This window comes from Aquila chrysaetos, chromosome 9, assembly GCF_900496995.4.
Source record: "Aquila chrysaetos chrysaetos chromosome 9, bAquChr1.4, whole genome shotgun sequence".
Lineage (NCBI taxonomy): Eukaryota > Metazoa > Chordata > Aves > Accipitriformes > Accipitridae > Aquila > Aquila chrysaetos.
The window spans coordinates 45,063,825-45,077,617 of record NC_044012.1 but is presented as its reverse complement, the minus strand read 5'-3'; the positions used below and the strand labels follow the sequence as shown (position 1 = coordinate 45,077,617).

General features: G+C 53.7%; 1 protein-coding gene across 4 annotated transcripts; it reads right to left on the bottom strand.

Annotated features, from left to right (window-relative positions):
* Positions 1-668: 668 nt before the first annotated feature.
* Positions 669-13,591, bottom strand: LOC115346362 (caspase recruitment domain-containing protein 8-like). Of its 4 annotated transcripts, XM_030026326.2 has the most exons (12): positions 13,183-13,579; positions 12,598-12,636; positions 12,246-12,322; positions 11,770-11,835; positions 10,807-10,865; positions 10,503-10,723; positions 9,182-9,403; positions 7,832-8,091; positions 7,104-7,229; positions 4,876-5,020; positions 4,013-4,054; positions 669-2,373 (listed from the first exon to the last, which is right to left on the bottom strand). In XM_030026326.2, exons 1-12 carry the CDS (start codon positions 13,451-13,453, stop codon positions 2,111-2,113), a joined length of 1,791 nt encoding a protein of 596 aa, XP_029882186.1. In that variant the 5' UTR covers positions 13,454-13,579; the 3' UTR covers positions 669-2,110. The 4 variants fall into 4 exon arrangements, 3 of the variants coding, with proteins under 3 accessions (XP_029882186.1, XP_029882187.1, XP_029882188.1); XM_030026327.2 differs by lacking the exon at positions 7,104-7,229 and having other exon boundaries at positions 13,183-13,584; XM_030026328.2 differs by lacking the exon at positions 9,182-9,403 and having other exon boundaries at positions 13,183-13,577.
* Between the last annotated feature and the right edge of the window lie 202 nt (positions 13,592-13,793).

The window sequence follows — 13,793 nt, the reverse complement described above, 5'->3', positions numbered from 1 at the left end:
GCGAAGCTGAGCGCGTGTCCCAGAGACGCACGCGTGGGCACGCAGACACGGGACACAGGGACGGCCACAGGCAGGGCGCTGCCGTCATCAGCACCCACGCGCGGGACCCACATCACACACCAACCCCGTCCCCTCCTCCCCTGCGGTGGCAGAGGCGGGAGGTCACAAGTGCAGGCACACGCACTTCACAAGCGCACGCACGTTCGTGGGTCCCCCGAGCACCGGCGTGGCCCCTCTGTCCCCCTGGCACCCCTGCCTGCACCCCAGGCTCAGACCCACCCCAGGGGTCCTTGACTCACCAGCTGGTCCAGCCTGAATTTTGCTGGTGAATGCACAGGCACACCCACACACACACGCGGTTTGGGGGGGATACTCTTGCCCCCCCCCCCCCGCCCAGACACACAGGCTGTGACACATGCTCCAGCTGCACAGAGCCCCTCATTGGCCTCACACCGGTTGCCCCCAGTAGCTACTTTTGGGGACACCATTCCCACCCCGTGGCTGGAGGTTAAAGACCCCCCCACCCACTCCAGTAACTGCACTGGGACCCCACTCACCCCAGCAGGTGACACCAAAGCCCCTGATGCACACACAGGTCTCACCAGTAGCTGACACTTGGTCCTTGCAGCACACACTCCCGCAGGATAGAGTGAGATGATGCAGAGAAATAGTTAAGAAAACATTTAATAAGAAAAAATAAAAAGATGGGACAAACTGTGGTGACCAGGCACAGGGCGCAGCCAAACCAGCCCCAGTTTGTACCTCAGTGGCCCCTTTCTGCCTCCCCTCACTTTGTTCCTCCTGGTTCCCCTTCCCATCCCCACAGGTCCATTCCCCCCATCCCCACCCCTAGCCTGTGTCGGGGTCCCCCTCCTTTGCACATTCAGCACTTGCAAAGCCCAGGCTGGTCCTCCTGGAAGGACCAGCCCCAGTGTGGTTTCTGGATAGCCCAAGACTTAGTGTGAGTGGTGATCACTGGTCCCCTTTGCTGCCTCCCTTGTCATCTGGCAGTCAGGTCTGTGTCCCTGCATGGTCTTGTTCCCAGCTTCCTCCTTTTTGTATTATCCCTGGTCGCCTTGAAGGTCCTTGACCCTTAACGGAGCAGAGACACACTCTTATAGCGGGTTTCAGCAGCAATGTGCTCTCCAGGTGTTCAAGAGAAGGAATAAATATAAAACAATACTTAAGGCAGCAGTCTCATTTCCACCCCACAAAGCCATGGAGAAGTTGCTGTCTCCACTTAGGCAAGTCTGAATTTCACCTGAGCTGGACCCAAAAAATCTCTTTTGGACACCCGAGCAGAATGCTCCTGCCCTGACTGGTGTGTTCAACAGCAGGAGGATGCCATCAGTGAAGGCAACCACATGATCCAGAAAGGAACGGACTTTATGGATGCAAAGAACGTAATTTTAAAATAATCTGCCAGCTTTCTTTTGAACATAAAGCAGCTGCTATTCAGTCAGACTTTCCCTAAAGATGCATGAACCTGTATCTCTTATCTTTGCTATTTTTTGTGGCTTCTTTCAGAGGGGCTCCTTCACCCAGCTACTGCTGGGGTCAGGATGGTCATTTGCTCCTTCAGAGAATTTTGGTCATTTGGGTAAACTAGGCTGGAGGGAAACGAGGGGAAGTTTTGATGTTGATATGGGTTCACATCAAAATCTATAGTTTGCTGCGGCTTGCGCATGAGAACAAGCCTTTGCAGACAGCTCTGCATGGTAAAGCAGCTCCCCTCTTCCAGCTGCAAGAGGTGCCCATGGACACCGAGGATGAGGAGGCTGAGCTGGAGGTACCTCTTGTGATGGGAGCTCCTCTGCCAGCAGCTGCAGAGGCCCTGTCTCAGGGAGGCAGACAGGTCCAAGGTATTGGCACTGGATTGGGAACCAATGTCTCATTCCATCAGTTTCTCACCAGTGGCCGACATGACACTGGTCGTCCGCTGCTGGCAACTGAGTCAGCCAAGTGAGGCAGGCCTGAGACTGGGTGGTTCAGAAGGCTTATTGCTGCTTTGCACCATGGATTTTGCATTGAAAGGTTGAGATTCACATGCTGGTAGACCCGACTGCCTTTCTGTTGCTCCTGTAAGCTAAGCAATGGGAGCAAAAGCAGTCTAGCTGGACTTGTCCAGGTCTGCGATGAGGTATGGGTCTTTCATCTGGAGGATCTGGTAGAGCTGTTCCTGGGCGTCCAGCCCTTTCTTCTCAGCTAGCTCCAGCAAAACTTTGTTCCTCCTTTGACTCGTAACTTGACTTTGCACCTCCTCTTCTTCATCGCTGTTGATGATGTTTGCATCCCGTAAGTGTAGCAGAATGCTTGGGAGCTGCCTCATCCTGACGCAAAGCTTGGTCTTGTGCTTCTTCAGGAAGGCTGCGCCTAGCAGACACCAAGCCCATGTTACTGTGCTGCACGCAGCCCGGCAGCCACAGGTGAGTGCCACGCTGCGGTATGTGGCATCCTAAGCCAGCGGACACCATGGCTATGCACCCTGTCCCACAACCACGTGTCTCTATCCCTCCACCAGAAAGGATGGGCACCTGCTGCACCAGCGGTGGGAGCACTGGAGGCAGGGCAAGGAAGGGGACGGGAACATGAAGTCAGAGCTGGGGAAGGTGAGGTCGGTGGCAGCCCCCATCAGCTGCTGGCAGCTGTCCCCTCTGGGATCCCTACTGTGTCTGGGCATGAAGTTACCATCCTGCCTCTCGCCCTGCAAGGTGAGGAGCTCCTAACTCGGAGCACAGGTCTCTCAAAGCTCTGAAATCTTACAGGATTGCAAGCGGTTTGTAAAGAAACAGAGCCTGGAAAGGCAGCCGACGCCAGTGGGGTGCTGAGCAAGCTGTGGGTCAGCGCAGTGGCCAGCACTGCCTGGCTTCTCCTCCCAAGCCTCCACCCAGTCCTCCTAGGCGAGGCTGAAGTGGGCACCCAGATGGACATCTCCTAGAATCACAGGATGGTTTGGGTTGGAAGGGACCTTTAAAGATCACCTAATCCAACGCCTCTGCCATGGGCAGGGACATCTTTCACTAGACCAGGTTGCTCAAAGCCCCATCCAGCCTGACCTTGAACAGTTCCAATGAGGAGGCATCCACAACTTCTCTGGGCAACCTGTTCCAATGGCTCACCATCCTCAGCGTAAAAAATGTCTTCCTTATATCCAATCTCAACCTGCCCTCTTTCAGTTTAAAACCGTTGCCCCTTGTCCTGTCCTTGCTCTCATCTGCCACCCTGCTTTCCTGGTGCGCTCAGGCAGGTTGTAGGCCAGTGTGGTGACTCCACATGCATGGCAAGGAAAAAGAATAATGCTGAAATGTCCAAATTTGTGTCTGTCTGAGCCAGGCCTATCTGCCTCAACCTGTGGCTTAGCTGCCTGGGTGTCTTCTTGGATCTGGCCTTTCATTAGTAAGACGAGATGCAAGAGGTAATGAAGTATTGCAGCCCTGGAGAAATTAGGCTGGGCAAAAACTACAGAACTGCTGGGCAGCATGTTGTTGTTACTGTATTTGAAGCAAAGCCGTTTGGTCAGAAAGTCCTGGAGCTGCTGTAAAGGTGGCCCTGCCATCCCTCCTGCCAATGCCTGGTTGCAAGCTCCTTCCCAGAGGCGTTACTCCCGTGAAAAATGCTCCCATTTGGCACAGGGGCCGTCAGCCCCTGAGCTGGCTGTATGCGATGCAGCAGCTGTACCACTTACTAGAACTCCAATGAAATATTATTTATGGACTGTGAACTGTACTAGCTGCAGCTCATTCTCTGTGACAACAGCATGTCTGCCCCCAAAGAAGGCAAACTAGTTTGGAGGGTCACCCGCGCTATCCCACTTTATCCACCAGCATGGCACAGAGCCTGCTGCCAGCAATGTGGGAATAAAAGTTTGAGGTTGCACCTTTCAAGGCTTTTTGTCTAGAAACTATCATAAGGATGGGAAAAGAGGCTGATATCTGCTTTATACCAGAGGATGGTGAGCTCCAAAGAAATAGATTCAGACTCTATAAATGCAGCTCTGAAACACTGTACTGACCTGACAAGGTCTTGGAGACACAGGCAGGAGGATTAATATCACCTGAAAGAGAAAGGAGAGAGATCACTGAAATGATGGTGCCCTATCTTCCACACCACCTTCCTGAGGTGCCTAATCCTCCACGAAGCCATTAGCCATTCCTCCTACTGTTCCTGCCCATCTGTGGAGAACTCAATAAAAGGTCCTGGGCTCTGCGTGGTTGTAGGTGTTACTTTTAGGGGGTGCTGGATTAGACTAACAGAGAAGGGGTCTCAAGGCACGCTGAGCAGTACCATACCCTGTGCCTGTGACATGCTGCTGCCCACAGCTCCTCTGCCAAGCTTTCCCACAGAGGACCCCACGGGTGGGTGTTGCTACATGAAGTTAATGGTATGTGTGGTGGCTGCTGAGCTGACCTGGCAGCAGCTGGGCAGAGAGGTGTAGAGATTAGGAACCTGCTGCTCTGGAGCTGGGTGCACCTAAAACGTTGATTTTCACTAAAATTCTCCTTATCTCCTCTGCATCGCACAGTGGTTGCACTAGTGTGTCCATGGGTGTTCATTACGTTAATGGACTTTTAAAAATAAGTCAGATTTCTATGCAAACGGTAGCCAAGAGAACAGAGAGACACTGATAGTGCTGTCATGCTCTCTTAAACCCCAGCATCTGAAACTCCACATTAAATCTGACCCTCTGGTCTACTCACATTGGGGTGTCCTTTCAGGTCCCTATTCTTCAGTGGCCAATTGCTGCATACGCAGGGTTTGCTTTCCCTGCAGGATGCGTGGACAAGTGTGACCACAAAATGCATGAGGTCTGCTTGAGCGGTGCACCTCTGCTTTTGCTAAGGCAAATGAGACCGTAGATAGACCTGCTGTTCCTACCTGATCTCAGTGATGCCCTCCAGACCACGGTGTCATTGCGTGTGTCTATCATAGAGAACCTAATTTCCTCTGCCATGTTCCTGATGTAGATCTCGACAAAGAGCTGCTCTTCCCTTGGACTCTTGTAGCAAAACGGCAAGCGTGCCTGTAAAGGTAAGAAGCAAGTTGAGTCTCTCTCACCATGGGGAGCTGCAGTGAGTTTGCATACATGATGCTTTGTTTCCTGGCCATACCAGCAAGAGGAAAGACAAGGGAAGATGCACACATCAGGGCTCTGCTATGCTGCCAATATCACAAATTTGGGATGGAAAGGACCTCTGGAGTCTCTTATCTGACCTACCTCTCAAAGATAGACCAATGTCAAGTCTAGATCTGCTCAGCTGGGGCTTTGTCTAGCTGAAGTACTGAAAACCTCAAAGAGCAGAGAATCACCACCTTCTAACCTTCCCTGATGGCTGCATCTCCACCAAGTGATAAAATTTTTCCTAACTTTTGGCCTGAACTTCCCACGTTGCAAGTCATGGCTTTTATCACTTTTACCTGACACTGCTGAGAGCTTGGCTCTGTCATCTCTACAACTGCTCTCCAAGGCAGAGTGCCCAGTTACTACCTGGTCATTCCAGGAAGTGGGAAACCAAAACCCTACCTCGTGATTCAGTTTAAGACTGTCTCTCAAACAAGCTGAAGGCCCCAGCTGTTTGGGGCTGCACTTAGCTCAGTAGCAGGATTGTAGCTGCAAGAGGGAATGCTGAATAAACTGGAGGGGAGGGATGCCATTCAGAGGAACCTGGAAAGGCTGGAAAACTTAGCTGGCAGGAGGCTCATTCAATTTGGCAAAGGGAAATGTAGAGTCCTGCGTTTGGGATGGAATAGCCTCACACCAGAAAAGAGCCTGGGCACTGGGTGGATGCAGAAAGCGGCTTTGCAGGGAAGGACTCAGGACTCCTGGTGGGCATGCAAGTTGAACAGGAGTCAGCAGTGTGCCCTGGCAGCAAAGGCTGGCTGCAACCAGGGCTGTATTAGCAAGACCACAGCCAGCACAGCGAGGTCAGGGATTCTTTCCCTCTGTTCAGCACTTGTGAGACTGCATTTGGGCACTGGGTTTGGGGCTTCCTAATACAAGAAAGACATGGACCACCTGGAGCAAGGCCAGCTCCAGGATGGAGCGCATGATATGCAAGCAGAGGCAGAGGGAATTGGATTTGTTCGACATGGAGAAGAGAAAGTCACAGGGAGAACTAATCACTGTCTTTAACAATGTGCAGGGGGACTAAAGAAAAGAGAGAGCCAGCCTCCTGGAAGTGCACAGCGACAAGAAGAGAGGCAGCAGGCACAGGCTGCAGCAAGGGAAACTCCAATTAGATAATAGGGGAAAAAAATCACAATGAGGGTGTTACAACACTGGACTAGAGACCCAGGGAGGCTGTGGTATCTCCATCCTTGGAGATATTCAACCTTGACCAGAAATGGCCTTGAGCACCTTGATCTAACTTTAAAATTCACATGCTCTGAGCAAGAGGTTGGACCATAGATGTCCTGAGGTCCCATCCAACCTAAGTTTTTCTGATTCCCTTTTCATGATTATGGTGCAGTGCACATCCATGAAAGGAGATTTTCATAACCAGTGATGAACGTGCCATTGGACTCTCATCAGCTGCTCTCAGGATGTCACAAACGCCTGTATAAAACAAGTAACCACAAGGACTAAATGGCCAAATCTTCCTAGATTTTCCCAGCCATTGCAATCTGATTGCCACAGGGCATGGTGCTCAAAATCAGAAATCCTCAAATGGAGTTTCAATAGAGAAAGAAGTCATGTCACATCATGGCATAGAGAGAAAGTCTCTCTCCAGTCCTGCTCCTGGGCTGAAGGAAACTCACTGCAGAGGAGATGAAGATGAAGGACTTGGGACCACACCTGAGTCAACACCTCTGAAATTCCTTCTTGATATGCAGCTATGGTAAGTCGAGCAAGTCCCACATTATGACTTCTGCCATAAGGAAAAACAAACGCAGTCCCTCTGGGGCTTTGAGGTGTGCTCTGTGCTCTTTCTGGGGATGTGTATCATGAAATACCTTTGCCACTCGTAACCAGTATAGCTCCCTGCACCTCTGCCTCTGGGACCTAGTAAGGCAGATTCTGGTAGCAGAATATGGCTGAAGACAGAGACTTCTTGTACTTTCTATTTCACTGCAAAAAAAAAAGAAAAGGGAGCAATCCCACTTACTTCAGGCATTATCACCACGGAATTTGTACTGGTCACCTGGTAAAAGCAGCCAAAGAACAGAGGGCTGAATGGAGAAGGCTTGGGAATAAGCTTTGAATTCCAATTCATTTCTTGTTTTTCAATGGCCTGTAAACATCAAGCATTGCTTTTGAGACAGGAAAAAAAAAAGAGATTTGAACTGGAGGTAGTGCTCGGAAAGTCAAGAAGAGAAGAGATCGACCCAGTCAGAACAGACCGCTGAGTGTGTATTACAGGCAGTGCTGTGCTTCAGGGGCCAGGCAGCTCCCACTCAGCGCAGGCAGGAACCTACCATGTGCAGGCAGGAACATGGGCAGGGTAATGCACTGTCACTCTGTGAAAGAGGGTAAGGGCTTGCACACAACAGGAGAACGGTCAGTATGCAGCCAGCTATTGCTGTGGCTGGCAGTGGCCAGTAAGTCCTGCATCTGCTCCTTGTTGCAGAGCATCCTGTGCCATGGCTTTGCTCATGCTCGGACATGCTGTCCCAGCTGAAAACACGGAGAGCAACTCCTGGAGGCATCTGTGAACCAGGCGAGTGGGGCAAGGATGCTGTCCTGCGGTGGGAGATGGGGGCACAGGACCGTCTGTGAATCAGAGGCTGGTGGCAGAAAAACTGGGAGGCATCCTAGCTTATCAAATCCAGCCCCTGCTACTGCAGCCAGCCCAGATGTCACCCTTTTTTAACAGTCAAGTTCCCTCCATCTTACCTGCTTCACAGAATTGTCATCTGGGATCAGGTAGAGGTGAAGAGTTGTATCTGCAGCACTGAGCTGCTGGAAGATCAGCACCGAGGAGTGCATAGGGAATGAATTTAAGGTTGAACGTAACCTCCTCCAAAGCACCCCAAGCAGTGAGAAGCTGGGATTCTCCAGGACAGCAGAGAAAGCAATCAGTCTGGTCGGTCTCTCCAGGATCATCGTCCCAGATTTAAAATGGGCAATGGAGAACAGTCTGGTATTTACATCTTCTGCAAGAGACAGCAAAGGCAACGAGGTTCTGTTTAGTCATCCTGGCACCCTCTCAGGCTGCCTCCTTCTCTTTAAGTCTTTAGCAGCAGAAAGGAGACATGCACCCACACTTGATGACATGCTCTGCTTTAGGTCCCATGTGTGCCCTGGGCTTTTGGGGTTTAGCAGGGAGTTGCAGGCCTTTGGCAGTCTTCCTGCAGGCTCAGAAAACTGCAAATCTGAACGTGGCAGCTTGGGACTGTGAAAATTGTCAGACTGCATCCGTGCAGCATCCTGTGTACAAGTGCCACACCACCATGTACCAGGTTGGCAGACCGTTGCTTTGATCACCAGAGCAGCCTAAACATCCCGAGGTGACATGCCCTAGGGACGACTGGGTCAGAGAGCTCTGCTGGTGCCTAGTCATCTGGAATATCTCTGGAGCATGCTTTGCTATTAACCTGACAGATTAATACAATTACAGCTTTTTGCTTAGCACAGGTTATGTCAGTGAAGAGTGCGTAGAGCCACTTTTCGGCCAACATGGCTGTGCTTGCCAGGCTCTGGGCAGGAGATGGAGCCATGCAACAAGAAACTCCTTTTGCGGCATGCTCTGTTTCGGAAGAGGACGTGGCTTTGCCAGGAAAAGTCCCTCGGCCAGCACACCCAGTGGCTGTGTCAGGGCCCCCCACCACAGGGACTGGGACTCCTCTGCATGCTCTGCAGCCCAGCTGCGGGTGCTGATGCTCCTTCTGCGCTGTTATGGGTTTGTGTGGCGGGGTTTTTTGGTAGTGGGGAGGGGGCCGCAGGGCCAAATCCTGTGAGAAGATGCTCGAAGCTGCCCTGGCTCCAAGCCGGACATGCCCCTGGCCCAGGCCGAGCCCCTCAGCAACAGTGGTAACACCTGCGGGAGAACGGATTTAAGAGGGGAACCTGCAGTGAGTAATGGGATTGGAATGTGAGAGGAACCCCTCTGCAGGTACTGAGGTCAGTGAGGAAGGAGGGGGAGGAGGTGTGCTCGAGGAGGGGATGCCCCCGCAGCCTGCGGTGAGATGGCAGGCTGTTTTCCCCCCCCAGCCCATGGAGGGGAGCAGGGGAGCAGATACCCACCTGCAGCCAAGGGAGGAACCCAAGCAATCCGATGCTTCCAAATGTGGCTGTGTCTCCATGGGTGAGTCCACACCAGACCAAGTGGATGCCCCCAAAGATGGCTGTCACTCCATTGGTAAGCCGGCACTGTAGCACGTGGTCCCTCAAGGACTGGACCTTGTGGTGGTCCCTGAAGGACTGGACCTTGTGGAAGGGACCCACACTGGAGCAGTTCGAGAAGAACTGCAGCCCGTGGGAAGGACTCACGTTGGAGAAGTTCATAGAAGACTGTCTCCCGTGGGAGGCACCCCAAGGTGGAGCAAGGGAAGAGCGAGGAGTCCTCCCCCTGAGGAGGATGGAGTGGCAGAGACAAGGTGTGATGAACTGACCCTGACCCCCATTCCCCATCCCCCTGTGCGGCAGAGGGGAGGAGGGAGAGAAACTGGGAGTGGAGTTGAGCTGGGAAGGAAGGAGAGGTGGGGGGAAGGTGTTTTAAGATTTGGTTTTACTTCTCATTATCCTTGTTTTGATTTGATTTGTAGTAAATTAAATTGATTTTGTTTCTTCCCCAAGCTGAGCCTGTCTTTTGTCCGTGACCGAGAGTGGGGAGTGATCCCTCCCCGTCCTTGTCTCGACCCATGAGCCTGCCTTTATATTTTCTCCTCATCCCACCGTGGCCAGCGGGGTGGAGTGAGTGAGAGGCTTCGTGGTGCTTTGTTACTGGCTGGGTTTAAACCACGATATCTGCTCATTAATAGCAGCTCATTAAGAGCACTGCAGGGCAGAGGACCCAGGTCCAAGCCTTGTGGTTCCTCATGTTGCCTGGGTGAAAATGGACAATTTCATTCCACTTATTCTTCTGCCCGGACCAGTTCTGACGTACTGCATCCCACCCTGGGGTGGTCCAGCCTGTGGGTGGGCACAGCTGGCCGGCTCCTGTCCTGGTGGAGCAGAGCAGGGATGGCCATTGCCATCCACAGCTGCCATAGATGCAAAGAACTGAGAAACTCTCTGGGGGAGCCCAGGGGCTGATCTGCAGCTGGGCTGGTGTAGTGCCCAGGTATCATCACGGCACCTGGGAGGAGAGGGTGGGTAAGGAGGGGCTGGTGGTGTGGAGCAAGAGCTGGGGAGGGCACCACTGCAAAGCCTTGATAGAAAGCGAGAGAAGGATGAAGGATGCTAAAGCAAAGCAGAGGAATACAAGGGAGTACAGGGGACCTCAGAGGGAAGGGAGAATTTGGCCCTGTCTGGAGAGAGGTCTCCAAAGAGCTGGAGACGTCCCCGGGGCGGACAGGCTGAGGGATGGTGGCTTGGGAGACCCAGGTCCCTGCAGCTGCTGTACCTGGCAGGCAGATGAAGTGGGGGAGACGCACCGACTGCACAACCCCGGGCTGCACCTCGATGTGGAAGAGGGGTCCAGCGGGCGACCACGTTTGCTGGTTAGCCTCACTCAGGTACTTGGCCCAGGTGGCGTATCTGTAGGTGATGGTCACTGCCGACTTCACCTTGAAGCTGAGGCCTGTGATGGAGCACTGGAAGATGCCTGCACCAGGGAGGTGAGCTCTGCAGGTGGGAGGGATGACAGGCTCATGCCACCTGGGACAGGGCTTTTGGAAGGTGCTCCCGCTTCACCCGACAGCTCTTACCGGTACACGGTGCGGCACTTAAAGTCTTGGGTTATCTCCGGCGTCACTTCTGGAAGAACCTGCAACACGAGTGTGGCCAGTTTGCCACTGAATGGGGTGTTGCACACTGGGTGCTGCTTGCAGGAGGCGTGCTGGGATTTACAGTGAAGCACAATTCAGCTTGGCATGGGAGCTTGGAGCCTTGCAAGCAGCAGCAGCGGATCAGCAGCTGCTGCCTGGTGCCCGGAAAGGCATCACCCTCATCAGTGAAGAGGCCAGAAAAATAATTGACTGGCAACAACCCTGTCCTGGGATCCAAAACAAGCACTGGCCATGTCTGAGGCTCAGTGACCTCTTCAATGCAAATACCTGTAGGGGAGCCCAAGAGAAATCCTGTGTGCAGGCACAGCAAGGAGGACTGAACACTTAGCCCCACTTGGGTAGGTGCCGGGTGGGGAAGGCATCGGTTAGTCTGTGCATCCCCCATGCATCAGCAGGAAAGATAATGGGTGAACACACAGAGCAGCTCCCGGCGCTCCAAACTACATGTTTCACCCATTGATTTTTAGAATGTATTTTGCAAATGGGAATTCCAGATAGGAAAGTTTCCGTTACCTGAGAGAAAATATTCTTGGCTGCTGACTTTCTTGTGACTAAGGCCTGGGCTGTTCCCTCTCTGCTATGGTGTATCAGCGGAGAGGACAGTGGCCACAGGCAGACAAAACGTTTAGCAGCGAGAATAAATTTGTGATGCGAGCAAGTGGAATTTGTCTTCCCATGAGCTTGAAAGCTGGGGCAGCGTGTGCTGAGTTAGTGTAGCAAAAGGGACCGGAGTCTTCTGGAGGATGAAGAACTGCTGCGAATAACAGGTTTTGAAGGCACACCCAGCCACCCAGGTGAGAGCCAGGGTCAGTCCCAGGCTCCCTGCTGTGCCACTTCCTTCGGGTGTGACAGTGCCCTGCCAGGACCAGCAAAAGCCCTTACCTCCCCAACGCAGCGCCAGCATTTTCCCTGCTGTGGTGGGTCCAGGTCCAGCTGGAGATAGCTCTCCTGCAGAGCAGAACATAGGGAAAGCACTCACAAGCTGTATTTCTCCCCTACAGCTGTGCTTGCCTGCCGGAGGCAGGAGGAGAGGTCTTCTGAGAGCATGAGCAACATGCCCAGCATCAGGTGTAGTGCTGGCCCTGCTCCCTGCTCCTGCAGGGAGAAAAGAGGCTGGTGCAGGAGCTGTGCCCACCTGGCCTGCTGGCAGGGTGAGGTCCCTCTCCTGGGACCGACGGCAGCACCCACGAGCTCCCACCACCCGGCGTGGTGCTGCGGTGGCGATGGGCAGCGCCAGACCCCCCATCCGCATGGCCGGCTGTGAGCCCACGCGCTGCAGCCGTGCCTTCCTCCCCAGCCCCGTGGTGCTCCTCGCTCAGGCACCCCAGCCTCAGGCATCGTGTCCTGCGAGACCTCACCTCTCCGCTCCCTGACGCCTCGTCTGTCAGAGATTTGTGAGGGTCTGCCACCAGCTTCCTTAGGGGTAAGTCTGTGGCTGGAACAAGAGGAACACACTGTCATTTTTGCCTCATGCTTGGGAGAAGAAGCCATCCTGGAGCAGCCTTCACCCAACCTTCCTGATCCCATTAGCTGCACCAGTCCCCTCATATACCACTGCATGCTCCCACATCTACCGCAACTTCCATGTTCTCCACGAACTGTGGCAGGGACACGCTCACCACCATGCAGTGAGTTGAGGGCCTATGCTCATCACCATGCAGCTCCACCAGCCCCGCTGCACCAGGTTGTCAGTGAGGACCAGGGCATTACCTAAAGATTCGTGTTTGACAGGTTCACCGCCAGCTCGCACTGCAACAGCAACACAAAGCAGAGGAGAGATCAGGAGTCAGGTTATGTCCAGATGGTTATCCCGTCCTCTGCCCATCCTCTTCCTCTTCTTCACGCTTTTGCTGTGAAACCTCTTCCTGCCAGTTTGTGCCCACTCGCACCAAGCTGCCGGGCACCAGGAATCCTACCCAGCTGCCTGTCCCAGAAGGGGCTGAGAACACGGTCCCAGCCTCTACCTCCCCATCCCTCCCTGCTGCCATGCAGAGAGCAGATTTCTTGCTCAGCTTCCAGGAGCAGAGTCCTTCCTCTTCCTCCTGCCTTCCTCCTGCATAGGTGCATCCCTGGGCCCTCACCTTCCTCCCACGTTCCAGTGCATGTGTGCTCTGGCAGGTCCCTGGTGCTCACACAGCTGCAGCCACCTCACCTCTTCCCTCCTGCTTGCGGAGGCTCCTCCCTGTGGTCCTGGTCAGGGTCCTTCCTCAGGAGACACCCCGATGTACACCCACTCCCCTTCTCCCACCTCCAGAAGGATCCTCACCCACCTCCCCCGGGCCACCCTGCACTTACGTATTCGTCTATAGTACAACAAGGACTTGGGTGTGATTTCATAGTGTCGCAGGGTCAGGTTGTCGTCCATCTGTCTGCCGTGGTAGAGCAGCATTCCGCTTTCGTGGGTCAGGGAGGAGTCCTGTGCGCTCAGCTTGGCCTTAACCTCCCCCACACTGTCATCCAGAGACACTGGCACTACAAACGTTTTGCCCAACCAAGTGTTAATGAAGATGGAGAATTCGTCGGGGCTGTCTGCTGCAGACTGTGGCTCCGCCATGGTCTCAGCCATGCCGGAAGATCTGAGGCTCCAGCTTCGTCACTTCCCAAGAAACCGAAAGTCCGGGGTGACGTCAGGACTGATCTGCTGCCAAAGCATCTTTGTGCCTCAGCTGAGCGCTCCTCCTCCTGCCCACATCACCTGCCTGCACCCGGCTTTCTCCCCTGCCTGCACCAGGCTTTCTCCCCTGGGCTGTCCCATTCGCACAACCTCTCTCCCTTGCCACCTTCCTTTGCTCCTTCTCCCCCATCCAGCTCCTGTTCCAAGATTTCCTTCCTCGGGGGAAGGCAGGGCAGGGCTGTGCAGGCAAGGACAGAGCTTTTTTTCCAAGGGAACAGAGCAGCAGAGGCTT

What these genes read in the sequence shown, in the direction of transcription:
- LOC115346362 (XM_030026326.2), bottom strand. Translation starts at nt 13,453, where the DNA reads ATGGCTGAGACCATGGCGGAGCCACAGTCTGCAGCAGACAGCCCCGAC. An exon ending in GTTGTACTATAGACGAATAC is followed by an intron (nt 12,637 to 13,182) that starts GTAAGTGCAGGG and finishes TTGCTGTTGCAG; the next exon opens with TGCGAGCTGGCGGTGAACCT. An exon ending in CCACTTCATCTGCCTGCCAG is followed by an intron (nt 9,404 to 10,502) that starts GTACAGCAGCTG and finishes CACGGGCTGCAG; the next exon opens with TTCTTCTCGAACTGCTCCAG.